Below are 19,950 nucleotides of genomic sequence, written 5' to 3' on the forward strand. Positions count from 1 at the left end.
GTGTTTAAATAAAACGGGCCTCTGAACTTTCAAAAAAGCAGAGACAATGCAGTCAACAGCAACGTATGTTAAGTGTCCTACCGTTAAGCCAGTAATGTTCGGAAATGTCAGTTCTGATGTAATGGTGGTCATCAGAAGGGCCTAGAGAACGTGTTAAAGCTGTATCTTTGCCAAGGAAATCAGAAGCTGTTCCAGCATAGAGGTACGCATCTGTAAATGAGAAAGAAATAGTGAAGCTTTCTTCAAGACCATGGTGTATATATGGTTTATTTTATTCCTGTGTTGTTAAATGAATAAAGTATACATATGTTACACCATTCTTTTCTTTTAAATCCAAGTCTTTGACTCTGTAATGTAACATAAAGGATAACATTTTCAAATATGCCTCAGTGACTTTGGAGCCCAGGTCCCATTATCAAAAGTGACTTAGGCACTGAGGAGCCTGAATCCCATTGACTTTCAATGAAACTTAAGAAGAATTTTCAAAGGCTCCTAAATGCTAACTAAATAATTTAATACAGATTAGTGTTTCATATGCTGCAAACTGGTAATGATGAATTCTGATACAAGACCCAATCCTGATCACGTTAAAGTAAATGAGCGTCTTTGCCTGGGTTAGGTGATGATGATTTGCTTCACAGCAAAACTGGAGTTAAGTATAATGGAAGTCCCAGATCATTTCCATGTATTGCACTGTGCCAGTTGCAATTGCAGTTACAGCTTATTCCCCTGCTTAGGTTTCTGTATGGTTCTTAGAATCCAAGCCCCAAAGGGACCACTGTGATCATATAGTCTAGGGGTCGGCAAGCTTTCAGAAGTGGTGTGCCAAGTCTTCATTTATTCACTGTAATTTAAGGTTTCGCGTGCCAGTAATACATTTTAACGTTTTTAGACGGTCTCTTTCTAGAAGTCTTTAATATATAACTAAACTATTGTTGTATGTAAAGTAAATAAGGTTTTTAAAATGTTTAAGAAGCTTCATTTACAATTAAATTAAAATGCAGCGCCCCCTGGACTGGTGGCTAGGACCCAGGCAGTGTGAGTGACACTGAAAATCAGCTCGCACGCTGCCTTCGGCACGCGTGCCATCAGCTGCCTACCCCTGAATAGTCCAACCTCCTGTATTACACAGGCCATAGAATTTCCCCAAAATAATTCCTAGAGCATATGTGGCTACCTTCATGGCACCTCAGCACTGCACAAAATTAAAGGAGCACAGAAGACCAGAACAATGTTTGCTCTTTGTGTTCAGAGCATAGCTCTTTTGTGAAAAGAAGCCAAAAAAGACCTTGCTGTAGAAGTTTTGCAGTGCACAGTGCGTTCCACAATAGCTCTTTAATTCTTGCAAAATAAGGAGCTAGATTTAACAACAATGATTTTTATAACAAATTTGCATATGACGACATATTTCTGGTGTCCGTAAGAAGAAACAACAGAACTATGATGATGCATGTAATCCATACATGAATGGCAGAACTTCAAATTGAACAGCAATCATAAACCACATATAAAAGGCCCCTTTACTCAAATTCTGACATGGGTGAAAACATTTTATGTGATCTCTGAGCAGATAAATCCAAAGCTGAAAGTAACTGCATTTTTAATATTATACAATACTGATGTGAATTTTCTTCTGTAAAGAGAAAAACACATATTAAAAAATAAGACCTAACCCCCCCATGAATAAATATGAACCACACAAACCTATTTTATCAGTATTACTATTATCTAAGTAATCCTCCCTAAAAATATTTTAAAATTCATCTTTCAGACAGCATGTCTCCTTTGTGCAGTGACAAAGGATTCTGAAAGGTAAATGTCAAAATGAGGAATGGATGATATAATTAGTGTTTGCTAGCTGACAGGCCTTCAATGATTGATACATTTGAAAGACTCAAACAAAATGCCCATCCTCACTTAACCTCTGTTGACAAGAAGCTTTCAGCACTTAACTTATTCTTTGGTATCCTGCATTCCAAGTTCCTGTTGTTTCCTATAAAGGCTTTGGTAGACAAGAATTTTTAAAAAGGGATGGATGCTAAACAATGTTATTAAAAATAAATGTATTAAAAAGCTTTGAGCAACTACATAATAGTATAAAAATGCCTACGTAGGGTAGGCAGATATTCAAAGCTTTTTGTAATACACTCGCAACTACTCATGCAAGGAAGTATTTGTAAAATCAGACACATAGCTTTTTAAGATTATGTACGAAAATAGACACCAACAAATGCACTCAATCTGCCCCTGTATGTTTTAGCCAAAGGGACTAGGTTTTTAACATAATGCATAGCTAACCTGCAGAACTTACTGCCACAAGATATTGACGCCAAATATCTTGCAATATTCAGAAAAAGTAGACATTTATAAGGAGAATGAGAGCATTCCCAATTACATTAAAATATAAAACTATTTATAAAGGATAGAATTCCTAGCTCTTGTTAAGTGTTTCACATCTTTAGATCTCAAAGCACTTAAAGGAGGTCAGTATCATTATCCCAATTTAAATATGGGGGAAATGAGGCACAGAGTAGGGTCGTGACTTGTCCAAGGTCACCCAGCATGCCTGGGCAGAGCCAGGAATTGAATGGAGGTCTCTTTTCATAGACGCTAAAACCATGTTTCATCTGAATTCCTGCATAACATAGGCCATAGAACTTCCCCCAAATAATTCTGGTTTGAACTAGGGCTTCTCTTTTAGAAAAATATCTATTCTTGATTTAAAAATTGCCAGTGATGAAGAAGCCACCACAATACTTGGTAAAGTGTGCCAATGGTTAATTACCCACCACTATTAAAAAATGTACACCTCATTTCCAGTCTGAATTTGCATAGCTGCAACTTCCAGCCACAAGGAACCTGGAAGCAGTGTGTCCCACTCCAATGCCCAATCTTGGTCCAGTGCCCAAGCCACTAGGCAAAACTGCCTCCCTTTTGTTTCAGGGCATGAACTAACTGATGCATTATGAAGAAATTTCCCCCAAGGGCAGGTGATTTCACAGCTGCCTATTGCAGTGTTTCTTGTACCTTCTCCTGAAGCATTTGGCACTGGTCCCTGTCAGGGATGGGATACTGAACTAAAGGGGTCACTATTTTGGTCCAGCATGGGAGTTCTTATGTTCTAAATGCTATGTTTTAATAAATTGAAACATGGCCTCTTCTTCACTGCACAAGACTTAACAGAGAACTCAAAAGTATTTTAATGCTACTGAAATTAACAAACAGTTCTGTAATAAATCAGAGTGTTCTGTCACATTAGGAAAAAGAGAACAGTAGAAGTTTTTAGAATCCCTTTTTAGAAACAGACTTCACGGCCATTAAAAAGGGCTAGGGGTTCCTGAGAATGGTAACCCTCTGGCTTCAGTCTATTGTTTTTAATAAAAGAAGTACTGGCCCTTCAGCTGGGTCAAGATCACAAATCATCGATCTTATTATTGTAGAATAAAGGCTGAACATTAGTCATATTCTTTTTATAGCCCCAAGAGTCCGATACTTCAAAGCATGATCGCCACTCCTCTTCTGCTGTAAGTGAAAAGGTCATGGTGCTTCACTCTTGTCTCGTATTCATACACTTGATGGACAAGTTAAATGAAAATTGTCCAAAGTTCTGAACCAAACAATGACAAAAGTAGCTTTTTTACAGTGGTTTGGAATACGGAGGTCAGGCTGACATTCCATGACACCAAATGTCAGACCACACAGCATGGAAGTACAGGCAAGAGGAAAATTGCTCTTAGAATCAGTTCCTCTGAAGTGGCTACTCAAATAATTAGAAACCTCAAAATGGATTTTTGCAGATGACTTCATGTATGTCTGCTGACTTCAAAGGGCTGACAATATTGATAATTGCCACAGAACCCCCGAATCATATGAAATACTGTATACAGATTTTTTTAAAGCAGAAACGACTGGGTAAAGATGACACTACCTTGTTTCTAAACTGGCAGCTTTTCCATTTATTGGCTCTCATAGTTCCCCTTTAGCTTTATCGCATTCATTTATTTTTTTTAGCATATGCAAAGTGACTGATGCTGTTGGGCCAGGTCCTCAGCTAGTAGAAGTTGGCATAGCATCATCAAAGTCAATGGAGCTCGGTGGATTTGCATTGGCTGAGCATCTGGCCCTGTTGTTGTTAGTTAAATAAGATTGTGATGAACACGCAAGGAAGAAACATCCGTGATGTTGACATCTTACCTGTCATTACGGAAGCAAATGGCTGATGAGGATCAAAAGGACATTTCAACCTGCCAGACTCCAGGTTCTGAGTGTCCAGTCTGAATACTATTTCCTGAGAATAAATGCAAATTCATTAACCTGGTGTCAATGCAAAGAGCGACTAAGTCTTAGACATATTGCTCCTCTCAGATATGAAGTAATGGCGTATTACACTGTGTATCTCTCATGCATCTGACCTTTATGTCTGTAGTTTTATAGATCTGCTTTGTATCTGGATTTTACATTCATCATTTTAATGCATCACAGTCATTTAATAGCAATGAATTTAGCAAAAATAAACTGATCTGAAAATGGATGCATTGTTCAATGCCATCCTTCCAGATTAAAGGTTGGATGTGCCTCAAAGGCATAAGCCTTTGTTGGGGAGAGTGTGCCGAGAGACTGTGGACAAATGGGAGGGATTCTAGCTATCTCCACCTGGTTTTCTCTTGGGGCTCCTGAACAGTGCTCACAGCAGACACAGCTCAGCCACTCTTTAAATGAGTGCAGCATATGCTCTCCCCTCGTAATTTTTAAGGAAGCTGTTGAGGCTGGGGCTGCTTGCATGGCTCATTGGCTCCAATCACCACCTGCATAGTGGCTAGGAGCTGGGTAATGGCATAAGGCATAAAGCAGGATGGAGAAAAATCATGATGTAAAAAAAATAATAAATTAAAAAAATATCAAATAATGGTTCTTATTTAAATCTTATTTTATGTATTTCCATGTTGCTCGTCCTTTACTTTCAGCCCATTTTATAGTCTTTAACTGCGTAAGTGGCTATTTGGTACTGGTTTCCTTCCTTGTTTTTAGTAAAATTTCAAGTTTTACAGAGATTTTCCTTCCACTAAGAAATTTCACACTTAAAATGTTTGTCTGTGCTGGGAGAGAAAAAAAAGCCACGTAAGTCCAGGACCTCCCTATGGGTTTGTCTAGCCTTGGAATGTTTTACCAATTATATCGGTATAATTATGCCTGTATCATTTAACTGCTATTGTTATGCTAATATAACTCGCAGGGTGGACATTCTTATTCTGGAGTAAGAGTGGCTTTTCTGGGTTAGTTTAAACCCCTTCCAAAGCAACATATGCTAAACGGAAAAAAACAAAAAAGGCACTCATACCAAAATAAGAGTATCCACATAGGGACTTATATCCCTATAATTAGTGTGGTTTAAATTAACACTTTAGTTTCCACTGGTATAACTTTCCTGTGGGGACACATCCAAATATCCTTATTGTGAGAAAAGCACAAACTGAAATACAAAATTGATCAGCAAATAGTCTGGGCTGTATTTGCAACCACCACTATATTCCATTACATTGAACTGACAGACGTCAAGAAAGCTGAAATGGTTCAACCATATTACACTCTTCCAACATGGTTTGCAATCTGAAGTCAGTGGGACCCTGTGCTTTTTAATCACTTAGCTGCTTTTGAAAATCCGATCCTTATTTGTCTAAATATCGGCTTGTGGTGGGGTGGCTGCCCTTCCCAGGGAGAAGAAGGGGTTAAAAGCAGCACCAGGGAGGCTGCACAGAACCCACTACTCAGGAAAGGGCTTATTGAGCCCACCAATAGGGGGAAGGCTTGCTGGAGCAGCCAATCAGGGGCAGCGAGGGCCATATATAAAGGGATGCTCAGCAGCGCGGAAGGCAATCTCTCCCTGGAAGGCAAGGGAGAAGGACCGGTTGCCTGAAGAAGTGACAGAGATAGAGCAGTGCTGGGCAGGGGCAGCAGAGTGCAAGGGTGAGCTGCTGGCAGACCACTGCCAGGCTAGGGCCTTGCTTCATGGGCTGACAGGGTGCTAGGGCTATGGGGGAAGTGGCCCAGAGAAAATAGGCAGCAGGTTGGAGGAGGGCAGTAGATGGCTGCTGGCTATAGGGTCCCTGGGTTGGGACCCAGAGTAGCGGTGGGCTTGGGTCCCCCACACTTGCCAATGAGGAGAGTGGCCGATATCCAGACTACAGTTGGCCCCTCAGACGAGGGCTGGATATTGGACTGCAGTTGGCTGGTAAGGCAAGTAGCAGGAATACAGACAACCGATTACCCTGGAATGGGGAAGATACTGGAGTGGGGGCACAGCCGGAGGCCTGTGCCCAGAAGAGGACACTGTGGTCCGAGGAGTGAGAGTCCTAAGAGTGAAGACAGGAGTGACGGCAGGCGTGACACCACTAGCTGAAGGTGGACTGGAAGGGCCGAGGGCTAATTCTGAGAATGGCCAGCAGGAGGCGCTGCGGAGTTGAGTCCCGCTTTGTCACAGGGCTTAAAGCCTAACTTTAGGCTCCTATTTTTGGACAGTATGTATGGGGAAAAAAAACAAACCTTTTGTTAATGTAGTGAAGGTCTATATAGTTTTCATTGTTAAAACAAAATCCCTTCAGTGTTAAAGTGACAAAGATGTTATGCCACTAAGGGAAAAGTTTCAATAAAAATACCAATTTTAGTCAGTGATGCTGCAAACACACACATGCATGCTTAACTTTATGCATGTGAGCACTCCCATTGAAGTCAATTTTACTATTTGTGTAAGTAAAATTATGCAACTGTTAAAGTATTTGTTGGACCAGGGCCTTAATTTTCCATATTTTGTTTTTTGCCTGGAGCAGTTTTGTATAATTGCAATGAGATACTCTATTAGTAGTGGCATTTAAAAACCCCTCCTGCATTTACAGTTTAGTTCATCATAAGTTTTAATTTAAAACTGTAATAGCACAAATTTTCTAATTAGTTTTACAAAGTCAACCTGATTTAAATCAATTATTAAAATAAAAATCAAGTGCCTTCAATGAATGGTTTAAATCACTTTGTGTTAAATTATTCCACCCTGTCTTGGGATATAGAGGGCAGGCTACTTACATACCCACAGAGGGCCATGTACAACAGGACTCCTTAACAAGTTAAATCCACCAATAATCTACACTACCTGGTTAAGTCAATACAAGGCAGCTTACGTTGACCTAGCTGTGGATGTCTTCACTTAATTTGACTCCCGCTGATGTAAGTGCCCCACTATGCTGACTTAATAACAACCACCACCTCCCAGAGCAGGGTAGAGTCACAGTTGATGTAGTTAGATCAACACAAAGTATGTCTACACAGCAAAGAAAAACCCACAGCTACCCTGTGCTAGGTGAGTCGGGTTTGCGAGGCTTGGGCTAAGGGGATGTTTCATTGCTGTGTAGACTTCTGGGCTCAGCTTGGAGTCCAAGCTCTAGGACCCTGCAAGGTGGGAAAGTCCTAGAGCTTGGGATGCAGCCTGAGCCTGAAAGTCTATGCTGTAGTGAAACAGCCCCGCAGCCCAAACCCCTGGGAGCCCACGTTGATCCAACCACAGGTATCTAGTTGCTGTGCAGACATACCCACTGTGTCAGTGGAGACATCATGTTGTTTAAATCAACTATTACTGGTCTCCAGGAGCTGTCCCACATTGTTCCATACTGACCACTCTGGTCACCGTTGTGAACTCCACTGCCCAGGAAGTCAGGGAGAGAGAAAACTGCCCCTCTTCTTTAAAGCCCTGTGAATTTTTGAAATTCCTTTTCCTGGTTGCCTGGCTTGGTGAGCACACCTAGCAGTTCTCCATTGTTGTGTGCAGCTACCTAGCTGACCAGGCTGGCTACATGCTGCAGACGCGTTCCTGCCTGGAGTAAATGGGCAGTATTCAATCTCCTATGGGGAGAAGAGGTTGTGTAGGGACAGCTCCGATCTAGCCATAGAAATGTGGCCATCTAGAAGCAGATTACTTGGGGGATACCGGAGAAAGGCTACAACAATGTTGGTGTAAGTGTACCTGAAATGGAGCGTTCTTTCCCCTTCATAAATTCTGTTCCCTTAATGTATTAAGTTTTAGATGTTTTCTTTTAAGTGCCTGGTTCATGTAACAGAATAAAATTCTATTTTTGGAATAAAATTCATCTTTAGTAATTCACAACATATGCTGGCTGGTGCTGAGCAGATCTGACACCCACCACTTTCCTGTTATTCACTGTTGCAGAACCTGTAACACCATTCACAGACAATATTAATAGGTGTATTGACAATGTTCTAATCACTACAAGATTCATATCGGCCTGCAAAAGAGCAAGGCCAGGTAGAATACTCTATAGCAACACTTACTACTCTGGCTCACTATTATAATGGTCTTTCAAAGCCTCCCTGAGCGTGTAGCTCTGAATTGTATCTGAATGTTCAAATTCAGAAGACAGCTGTTCCACCTCCACCCCAGTGGAAACCTTTCTCCTTTTGCTTCACAGATATTATGCAGGACACAGCAGGCCGCTATAACCATTGGGATATTTTTCTCACTGAGGTCCAATCTTGTAAGTAAACAACGCTAGTGATCCTTCAAACGACCAAAGGCACACTCAGCTGCCATTCTGCACCTGCTGAGCCTGTAGTTGAAGTGCTCCTTGATGCTGTCGATGTGGCCGGTGTATAGCTTCATTACCCATGGGAGCAACAGGGGTAATCTACCAGTTGGGAAAGAAAATCCCTGCTTGCAGTTTTTTGAACAGTTCATCTTCTTAAAGATGCGAGCATCATGTACGTTCTCTAACCAACCCACACTGATGTCAATAAAGCATCACCAGTGATTTACCAGATTTTGCATTACCATAGAAAAGTAGCCCTTTCTGTGGATGTACTCTGTGGCAAAGTGATCTGATGCTAAAATAGCGATACACATGCCCCATCTCTTGCCACACCATAGTTCAGGAACCCTGCTGCAGCAAAACCAGCCACTATGTCCTCCACATTGCCCAGTCACAGTCCTGCATAGCAGGAGGTGATTAATAGCCCTGCACACTTGCATGCCAATGGCCCCTGTGGTGGATTTCCCAACTCCAAATTGATTCCTGACTGACAGGTAGCAATCTGTCATTGCAAGTTTCCACATTGTGAATCATCACTCATTTCTCAACTGTCAGTGCTGCTCTTATTTTGGTGTCCCTGCACTGGAGGGCTGGAGCAAGTTCAGTGCACAGATCCAAGAAATGTGGCTTTGTGCATCCGAAAGCTCTGCAGCCACTACTCATCATGCCAAACCTGCATGACAATGCAATCCCACCAGTCAGTGCTTGTTTCTCAGGCCCAGAACCTGTGCTCCACCATCTCCGGCTGCTCCACGAACACTACCAACAACCTTAAATTGGTTCTTTCTATGCCCCACAGCAATCTAGCCTCCAAGGAATTGTCATGTTCTCCACAGCTCCTCTGGCACCTCTGCAAACACTGCAGGAACATGCCCTCTATGCTTGCAACGCTCATGACAATAGTGCAGAACTGTGCAAACTCCATGCTTCTGTCACAAACAGCAGGTAGCAAGGAGGGATGTATGGGGTTTTGTGGATTTTGAAAAGAAGATGTGAAATATTATGGGATGCAGATGAAATTAGGGAATGGATAACATTGCATTATGGGAAGTTGACCCCCAGGCTCCTAGTCACCATTGGGTGACTCGTTTCGGCCCCAGCAGACATTGCAAAAACTTCCCAAAACACCCTGTGCTGGATGGTGGCAAGTTGCACAGTGGTATACCTACCCATGGTGCATTGCTCTCTGCACTGATACAAGCACTCCTGGTGAGGACATGCTCCGCCAACACAAGAAGCAAAGCATACACATGCACAAGCGATGTAATAACTGTGGCGACTATATGCCAATGTAACTGAGGTCAGCATAATTTTGTAGTGTAGACATGATCTAAGTTTTCATTTAGGTAACCAGAGGGCCAGCATTTTTATTTTTCCTGTTATGTCCATCCATAAATTCTCTAGGCTCATGACAAGATATGAAAACACAGCACCAAAAAACTTATCTGCAGAATATTTAATAACTAAGCTCCCTACAAAGAAGCAAAGTCCCAGTAGTGGGACATATTCCACCCCATCCATTCACCTCATTCCCTCACATAATGCCACCTGGGACACAGGTAAACTTTGCAGTGTTCTCAGAAGGTTACCAATGTGAGTTGAGGCATACTGATGGGGAAAATGAGTTCTAAGGCTAAAGATCACTGGCCTGCTCCCATCCCACTCCCATTTCAACAAGGTGGCTGTTAGTATGAGCCCCTCCCAAGATCACAATGACAGCAGTATCAAATATGGAGAGGGTGCTCTCTAAATTAACTAGGACCCAAGTCACTTAGAGTCTTACACATCAAAATCAAATAGCTCAAACTTCACCCAGAAATCAACAGGTAACCAGTACAGAGTACAGGTAATTAACACACAACCTGGGCAAAGCTTTTAACACTGTTTTGAAGGCTGTGGCAAAACACACAAATTGAGCCCAGTCCTGTTCACCTTGTCCTCAGGAGAAGTTTTGGCTTTGACTTCAATCATAACAAGATTGGGATTTTAATCTCCTTAAATTCAACTGTGTGACGCCTTGGCAGATTTTATCATGTTTCCAAAACAGTATGTGCTGTGGCTTAAAGTCACCTGACCTGTTCTGACTCATCTGTTTTCAGGGCACTGCCATCAGAAGGTTGGCAGACACATGGGCAGGTTTCAAAGGTTGTCAGTACACTGGCAGATTTCAAAGGCTCATTACAGAAAGAAAGACTATCTTGAGCCTTTGCTTTTCCAACAGCAGATTAGTGCCTAGCATCCAACAGAGTCAGACTGAGTTTGGTCATTACAAAACACATGCAATCATAATCTAGACTTTTAAAAATCAAGAAAGAATCTGGATCAGTGGCAATGCTGTGTTACCACGCAAGAAACCTGAATTCAGTTCAGAGTGTCAGGGGACAAAATTCCCAAAGTACACGATCCATGCAACCACAGTCAAATCAATAGGTTTGCAGGGAGAGTAAGGGCTAGCAGCACCTGGCTCCTGACCTCTCACTTCTCAGGAGGTAAGTGAGACACTGAGGAGGCAGTGGAGTTCGCCCGTTAGATAAGAGCCACAGGTGGAAAGGGAAGGAGTGCCTCATGCCGTTCACCGCTACATTGCACTTGATTAAACCAGGCTGCAGAGAAGAGATACTATCATGTGAGGCTTTGGGTGGTAATTGGAGAAAGGAGCACTCCTTAGGGATGCAGAGGGCAAGCAGGGGGGTGGGAGGAGAGAGGGAAAACGAGGGAGAAAAGTTGCATATAGCCAGTCCAAGAATTCTGTTCCACCAGCTGTGACAAGAGAAGCACAGTTTATTACAGTGCTGCTTTTCTTTTATTTCAGAAGCACTAGAATGTGCTAATTTCTCTTTTGAATCTTAGGTAAGAGGCCTTTGAAAAAAGTGAATTCTTTCAACCCATGAAAAACACAGGCCTCTTCCACCCACAAACACAAAGGGACATTGGACTTGTCCTAATGGATCAGGCTAGTAGTCAGTCCAGTCAAACGGCCTATTTCCAACCTTGCCCAGCACCAACTGCTTTAGGGGAAGGAGAAAATAAATCCCTCTAATGAACAATTATGGAAGCATCTGTCCATAGGGGAAATTTCTTCCAGACCTGTCAGTTAGTGGCTGGATTATACCCTGTAGAGTGAGTTTGGCACATTGCCACTGTTGTCACTAGGAAGAGCGTGGGCCTGTTATACCAATTTACAAGGTGCAGCATGTACAGACACATGGGAGGGGACAATTTTGCAGGCTGGTGGAGCTGGGGGTAGAGCTTGTGAAGGCAAAAGTGCTGGAATCAGTCTGAACCGAGCTTGTCCACAGGGACCAATACTTTGTCTGTGCTCTGTGTAAGGGGAGGAGGGAAAATCTCCTTGAATCCTCCTGCTCCATCCCAAGCAGATACTGCTCTGGTGCCTTTACACCAAGTAAAGGGCTGGAATGACATAAAGAGGCCCTATCAGTCCCATTTCAGCTGTGGGTGGATTCCCTCAGTGCAGGTACTGATGAAGACAGCCTTCTGAGAACCTCCGCGCAAGCCCTGGCATAGGATGCATGCCAGCAGAAGGGGCATGTCAGGGGCAGGGTTGGACAGAACTAAGAGACTGCCTGGAGACAGGTCCCCAGGACTGGCCTCTCCAGGCTCCAGATCATGCCAGGATCAGGGGCTTGCAAAAGTGGCTTAGATTCCCTCCCCTTGGGCTGTGAGTTTGCCTCAGGTCCCTAAACCCTCTTTTCAGCTACCTTGTTTTTAAAAGTTTTATAGGACTCTGCACCTCTTACCTGGCAGGAAATATCTGGCCTTGGTGCTGTTCCTCAAAAGAACTGCAGGTATCTGGTGTTACCGCATACTTTGGCACACTATGGCTTACATTATATTTTACAGAGCAAGCCAACATTATGTTAGCTTTTGAGAAGCATGGCTTCAGTTGACAAGTCCTTCAGGGTAAAATCACAGCCAGGAGTAATACACATGTGAAAGGACTCTGCTGTGTGTTCTAAGGATGGGCAGGGCAAGGCTGTGCAGCTGCTCTCAGCACTGACGGCTAACAGATTTGAAGGAAGAATCTGAGATGCACCCTGTTGCTCTCCCCAACTGTCATTTTGATCCCAAGTGGCAATCAGTCCTGTCATCTTCATCCCCATAACTTTCCTACCCTCATGAGCAAAGAGCCACCACACAGTTCCCCCTTCTGCTTCCTCTTCAATTCACAGCCCCTCTGTGCAATGGAAAATGTGTTATTTCCACTGGGAATGGGTGGGTGTAAAGCCAGGCCTGGGGACTGAAAGCTTTCACCCTAAATGGTGAATGGACTAAGCAATCCATAGTGGTTTAGACAGTCCCAAAGCACCAGAGCACTTCCATTCCCACAGGTAGCTGGCCCATGGAGTGAGAGTCACAGTGAATTTAGAGGTTGCTACTTTCCCTGGAAGAAGCAGAGTGTTGCAATGCTGACCAGAAAGCAGAGAAAGAGAAACAGGAATAAATAAGCAGGAAAAGGATTTGCTAGAAAACAAGACATCTGGGTTAAATCTGCTCTTCACATAATTAATCATCTGAAAGTGTCATTCTAAAGACCGTTGTACATTTAATTCTTACTGGGCAAAGAGTTTTGTGCCAGCACAATATGCACACATCAAATGTGAGAACATGAGTTCTTACATGACCTGTAAAATGCACCCTAACCCTGACATTTATACAAACTGCCGTCAGTTCATTTTTTATATAACTCACTCTGTATTTTAACATAAATGATGGATGCTAAGCAAGGTTAGAGCCATTTCTTGTCATGCACCATTGGTGGGGGGATTAAATTACCTCTTTGTGTACTCCAAGCTCAATGTATCCACAGATAGGGTGGAAGGCTCCTGTGCCGCAGACATAAACATGGGTCCGGTTGTAGGGTTGAAGAACCCGGATAAAATTTGCACATTCTGTCTATTGGGAGAAATGGAGGAAAAGTTAATACTTTACAACTATTCACACAACAGTACTCATATTTGGTGGCTTATTTATTTTTGCTCTCCCATCTACATTTCATTAAGCAATAGCTGTGCTCATGTTATTTTGAAAAAGTTGTAACAGCTAAAGCATTAGCACTGGCCAACTACTGCACAGTTCATCCATCAGGCAATGACTTACATGTTATACTGATTACATTCTTGTTATACTGGTGTAAAGCCATGAAGAATGACAAAGTACATGGTGAAAGTCTAGTTTTGAGGAGTTCTCTATGTACCAGTCTTTGTTGTAATAAAGCTCCAGTCTTAACAATTGTCTGGAAACGGGAAAGTTGGCAACCGTTTCCAAAATGTGGTGGGCCCCACGTTTGGCTGGCCTATTGGTTCCCCTGTCATTTCTTCCAATTAAAGACTCAGTGCAAGCATTAACAGCCAAAGGTTAATTGGGGGAATAGAGGCAGGGGCCCTCCATCAGTGTGGCAGTCCTCAGGGCTGCAATAGACTGTCAAAGGGTGCATTATGTATATACTCCCCTTGCATTGGCCCTACCTTATAGGCCAGCAAGGACTGGGGCAAGACTGTTATGCTCTGATGCACCCTAAACAGCTAGCCCAAAACACAAGGAAATTTAAGCAAGACACGCAGGTAGGTTGTCAATCAAAACTTTTAACAACCATGAACCAGTTAAGTCAGCAACAATCTGAAGAAAACATCACAACAGTCCAAATGGCTGGTATATAGCAGTTGTGCCTGAGTAACTGCACACATCCAATGGTTGTGCACATACACACAGGACCAGTAACTATAACAAAGAGGAACAGGAACAGAGAGAAGGAAGCAGTAAGTAGGAGGGGAACGAACACACACAACACACACACACACATCATCACAAGGCCCATGACACTTTGGGGTACGTAGCACCAGGGTAGTCCCTGGACAGTCCTGGCCCTTGCTGTTCAGCAGTGCAATTACCTAGAGTTTCAGAGTAGCAGCCGTGTTAGTCTGTATTCGCAAAAAGGAAAGGACGACTTGTGGCACCTTAGAAAATAACAAATTTATCTGAGCATAAGCTTTCGTGAGCTACAGCTCACTTCATCGGATGCATGCAGTGGAAAATACAGTGGGGAGATCTATATACACAGAGAACAGGAAACAATGGGTGTTACCATACACACTGTAATGAGAGCGATCACTTAAGGTGAGCTATTACCAGCAGGAGAGCGGGGGGAGCTTTTTGTAGTGATAATCAAGGTGGGCCATTTCCAGTAGGTGACTTCTGGGTATTCTTGATTATCACTACAAACAGTTTCCTCCCCCCCTCCCCGCTCTCTATGTATATAAATCTCATGTTCTCTATGTATATAAATCTCCCCACTGTATTTTCCACAATATGCATCTGATGAAATGAGCTGTAGCTCATGAAAGCTTATGCTCAAATAAATATGTTAGTCTCTAAGGTGCCACAAGTACTCCTTTTCTTATTACCTAGCGTGTGGCTGTCCATTGCAAGGTTATGGCATGGGGCGGGGGTAAAGGGCAAGCAACAGCCTTGCCCTAACTGGGAAAAAGAAGCATACAGCAAAGCTGTTTGGCCACTTATTTTCAGGTTAATATATCTGCTGTCTAACCTGTAAGGTGGAAAGAAAGCTGAAGAGGGAATGTAGTAGATGACACCTACGAGGCATCACAAAACACAATATTCATCCCTCCAGCTGCCTCTCTTTTACAAAAGCACAGACATGGGTCCAACTACAAAGTTTGTGTACAGATCAGGATCAGAGAATTCCCAGAGCTCAGATGAGGTGTTGTTCAGCCCTGCTGTATAATAGAGATAAGGGACAGCCATTATGTTAGGATCCCAAATGGAATCTCCTCATAAAGTGTATTTCAATCCAGGGTTTTAGCTTGGGCCCATCCTTTAAACAAAAATGCCCAGTGAAGGCCTCTGGGTTAGTGGGAAGAGAGGGGAAGAAACTTCTCATGTATGAGTGGGGAAGGCTTCACGTTCTTTATGGCTCTTCTTGTCTTTCATGAGGGAATCTGGTTTCTCTTCACTGTGCAGAAGATAGATGGGGGAAGTCTTTTTATTATGCAGAATGATGCATGTTCTTATATGAAAGGGGACTGTGGCACTGGAGAAGAGCTTATGAATCCATGAGACTGATGTTTTAGACTGGTGATAATTGCAGCTGTCTATGAATTGAGTTAATTTGTAAATGTACAGGTCTGAGGCTTTGTTAATGAATTGCATAAAGCTGTGTTCAGTATATTCCCAAGGGGAAGGGACTTTCTGATGGTCACAGGAGCTTTTAGTGGCTTTGGATCAGGCCTATAATGAGTATCACAGGATACATTTCATAATGGAATTGATTCTTCTCAATATGAACTGTGGCTGAATTTTGAACGTTTACTGAATTTTGCATGTATACCGATGGCTAAGCACCTCTTCTACTCAGTAGTGTTCCACGTTTTGCTTGAAGCATCAGCATTTGAAATAGAGATGAAACTACTCTTTGAAGTTAGTGATTTCAATATCAGTTGCATGCACTTTTTTAAAGAAAGAGGCTAAACTATCAATGGTATGTCTTTTGTGCATTAAATTAGAATACAATAGTGTGTGTATTTACCAGCCTTTCTTCAACAGCTGCTTAATAATCAAATCTAACACATTTAGAAATAAATATATAGCTATACAGTGTTACCAGCACCAATAAAGAAAAACAATTTCTGTACTTACCTGGGCATCTTTCCCAGCTAGTTTGCATACTTCCACCTTGTCTTTTGCTGCAGGCCAGTAAATCTGTAATACATTTAAAGGTGTGTTAGGACCAGAGATTTTGCAGCATTTTACTCTTTCTTCTGATTTTGCTTGAAATATTTCATTGCAAAGAGCAGCTCAAATAACCTTATGTATATTTAAAGAACTGAGATATGAATATGTATTTCTTTAAGACTATCATAATGACTATACAAACTTTAAATACAATGTGGCCTGCCATTTGTTCATTTGTTCATTTTATTTACCCATTTTAAGGTAACCTTTAAGACCCTTTCTTTACCTGTTTTCATAATTCATATGCATTTTTAATGTGATGAGCTGTGTCTGGTTCTGAAGGACAGACCAAATTCAGCCTGAGTGTAAAATTAATACACTCTACGGAATTACACTAAAAGTGAAGTTAGCCCAGTGGCTACAGATTTGGCAAAGCTGTGTCTGCCAAATATTAGCTGCGTCTGCCAATTTTAAAATGAAAAGGGGTTTTGTTTGAAAAACTAAAGCATAGCTTTAGGGAAATCTTTAGAACAAAAAGGACATTTGTCAGAAATGCATAGCACATGATTTAATAATCTGACCCATCAGCAGAAACTGACTTATAGTAAAGTATATACATGTAGAATATGACATACATGCATAGAGCAGAATTACATGCCATACTTAATAGGTCTCTTTTCTTTCATATACACTTAGAATCCTGACATATGGAAGTTAGTATTTTTGGAAATATTGGCTCAGATCATTAGTTGGCATAAATTGGCATAATTCCATTTATGGCAATGGAGTTACATTGATTTATACCAGCTGAGGAGCTGGGCCATTTATTTCAATTAAGTAATCAAAATAGGGCACTGTCAAATATATGTATGAATCCATCAGCTTAAGAAATACAAACTTTCGATAAATACAAAGAAGGGGAGAGAGAGAGAGGGAAAAGTATTCTTCCAAAAGCAACATGATTTATTTGCCCTGAGTTGACCAGGGATCTTTATTCCTGTTTTTTATTATTTTAAGACAGCCTGAGTGTGAGGAATTTTTTTTCTGATTGACAGCAAAGAGACAGAAAGAATTTAATATGGTAAGGTCTTGACCGAATGCAAGTTAGGAAATATCTAATGCCTCATGCTTCAGGAGCCCAAAAGTGATTTACCAGTAGCCTGGGTTCTTACAGCATAATGTTCATCTTGGATAGCACTTCATTCAAATCTTAAACACCACAGTCCTAAGAGTCTAGATTTGTTATATTAAAGAGCAGACGTTACATAAGGCTTGTTTTCCAATACAGACATGCTTTCACAAATATATATATATAATTTCCAAAAGGGGATTTAAGGAGTTGAATTCATGGCAATTAAATCAAAACATATCCCTCTGGACAATTTCAGATGGAAGAAAGGGAATATGATTTATACCAATAATGGTGAGCTTCAAAAGGTTCAAAATTGGAGTTCAGTTCAGATAAGCTTCCAAAATTGTAGGGTTCTGGATGTTGGGGTGTAGATGAGCTGTGCTCATAGCAAGATTGAAAAGCTTGGGGACTTAAGTAGCTCTCTGGCACCATTTTTACTCCTCCAATCCTCAGAGCTACTCTAATCATGTCATCTTATAAGAGCCCCCTAGGGACCATTAGTACAGATGGAGATCGCTGGAGTGAAACACATTCTAGCCATGACCCCTACACCAGCTCAATTCCACACAATTAAGGCAGCTTGAAAGTGCCCACACAGGCCAAGATTTTGCTCCAGATGTTTATGTGCAATGCTTCTCTGAACCATCCCAACCTCCCATGTCTACAAAACTGGGTCGAGAACAACCTCCTTTATTTGCATTCTAGCCGTTCTTGTTCTCCTCCCAGCCAGAAATGGGATGTGCTGGCCTTCTGCAAGGAAATTCATTCACTCCCACATGAATAAGGGATGTGCAATCAGGCCATATGTATTTCCCTTACTGTCAAAATGCAGTCATTCATTTACAATTACCTTTGTGGTAAGAAACTTTGTGGTCAACAGTGTGCCCTTGTTGCCAAGAAGGCCAATGGCATTTTGGGATGTATAAGTAGGGCCATTGCCAGCAGATTGAGGACGTGATTGTTCCCCTCTATTCAACACTGGTGAGGCCTCATCTGGAGTACTGTGTCCAGTTTTGGGCCCCACACTACAAGAAGGATGTGGAAAAATTGGAAAGAGTCCAGTGGAGGGCAACAAAAATGATTAGGGGACTGGAACACATGACTTACGAGGAGAGGCTGAGGGAACTGGGATTGTTTAGTCTGCGGAAGAGAAGAATGAGGGGGGATTTGATAGCTGCTTTCAACTACCTGAAAGGGGGTTCCAAAGAGGATGGCTCTAGACTGTTCTCAGTGGTAGCAGATGACAGAACAAGGAGTAATGGTCTCAAGTTGCAGTGGGGGAGATTTAGGTTGGATATTAGGAAAAACTTTTTCACTAAGAGGGTGGTGAAACACTGGAATGCGTTACCTAGGGAGGTGGTGGAATCTCCTTCCTTAGAAGTTTTTAAGGTCAGGCTTGACAAAGCCCTGGCTGGGATTATTTAATTGGGGATCGGTCCTGCTTTGAGCAGGGTGTTGGACTAGATGACCTCCTGAGGTCCCTTCCAACCCTGATATTCTATGATTCTATGAAACTATTAGTAAAGGAAATTTAAGTTACATAAACTTTAACCCTTTACAGCAATATTTATTTCAAGAAAAGATAAGGCCTTATAATGTCATCTCAGGAAGTGGAGCTCGAATTTGCTCTTCCAAAGCATAGCTCAGGGTGACATAATGAAAGCACCTTGGTCTGAATCAGACATGCCAGTACAGCCGGTTCCAGGGGCATGGATGTTTGGGACAAAGTACTGGGAAAGAAGCAGGGTCATCAGGGTGAGATGTTGGGGTGACTGAGTGGAAGATGGCATTGGTTTCAGTGGGGTACAGCATAAGTAAGGTAAGAGATTCAGGTGGATGGACCCTAATTCCTGGGCAGAGTCTTTTGAAGAACTGAAGCTTAAGGCATGATAGCATGTGTGGTACAAAATGGACAGATCAGGCTGGGACATGAACGCTTCTTGCCATGCTGACTGAGGAAACGGACAGAGTCAATCCTGACTACAGAAGAGTCACTTGGTTTACATCCTAGCTACTTGACAGCCTCAGAGTTTAGCATTCTAAAGACATAAATCAGTCACTGAAGGGTAGCTTAAGTGCTGCAACTTAACAATCTGTTTACAATTCTGCACAAAGGATTTAATCGTTTACTTTTCATGTGAGAAATGAGAGGTTCCCTGAAAATTCCATTTCTAAAATATAACACATCAAGATTACATAATAAATTATAAAGTATGATCACAAGGCTGAAGCACTTTTAGTTCTAAAAGTGATCAAACTGTACACAATAATTCCCCAGGGCTTGTTACTGCTAACACTGGCCCTCATAAGTAACTTTAGTTATGTCAATAGTCCCATTGACTTCTCATGTGCATCAAGCTATTTACCTGCATAAAGAAAAGGAGTACTTGTGGCACCTTAGAGACTAACCAATTTATTTGAGCATGAGCTTTCGTGAGCTACAGAAGTGAGCTGTAGCTCACGAAAGCTCATGCTCAAATAAATTGGTTAGTCTCTAAGGTGCCACAAGTACTCCTTTTC

At 42.0% G+C, this 19,950-nt stretch overlaps 1 protein-coding gene across 4 annotated transcripts in view; it reads right to left on the reverse strand.

Moving 5' to 3' along the window:
- Positions 1-19,950, reverse strand: part of LOC125630489 (semaphorin-3D) — a 199,755-nt gene that overhangs the window by 71,737 nt on the left and 108,068 nt on the right. For all 4 annotated transcript variants that reach the window (XM_075124521.1, XM_075124522.1, XM_075124520.1 and 1 more), the window contains 4 exons: positions 16,263-16,325; positions 13,383-13,502; positions 4,195-4,288; positions 82-210 (listed from right to left, as the gene is read on the reverse strand). In XM_075124521.1, coding sequence (XP_074980622.1) covers positions 82-210; positions 4,195-4,288; positions 13,383-13,502; positions 16,263-16,325 — 406 coding nt within the window. The remainder of the gene's footprint in view (positions 1-81; positions 211-4,194; positions 4,289-13,382; positions 13,503-16,262; positions 16,326-19,950) is intronic.

Source organism: Caretta caretta, chromosome 1, assembly GCF_965140235.1.
Source record: "Caretta caretta isolate rCarCar2 chromosome 1, rCarCar1.hap1, whole genome shotgun sequence".
NCBI lineage: Eukaryota > Metazoa > Chordata > Testudines > Cheloniidae > Caretta > Caretta caretta.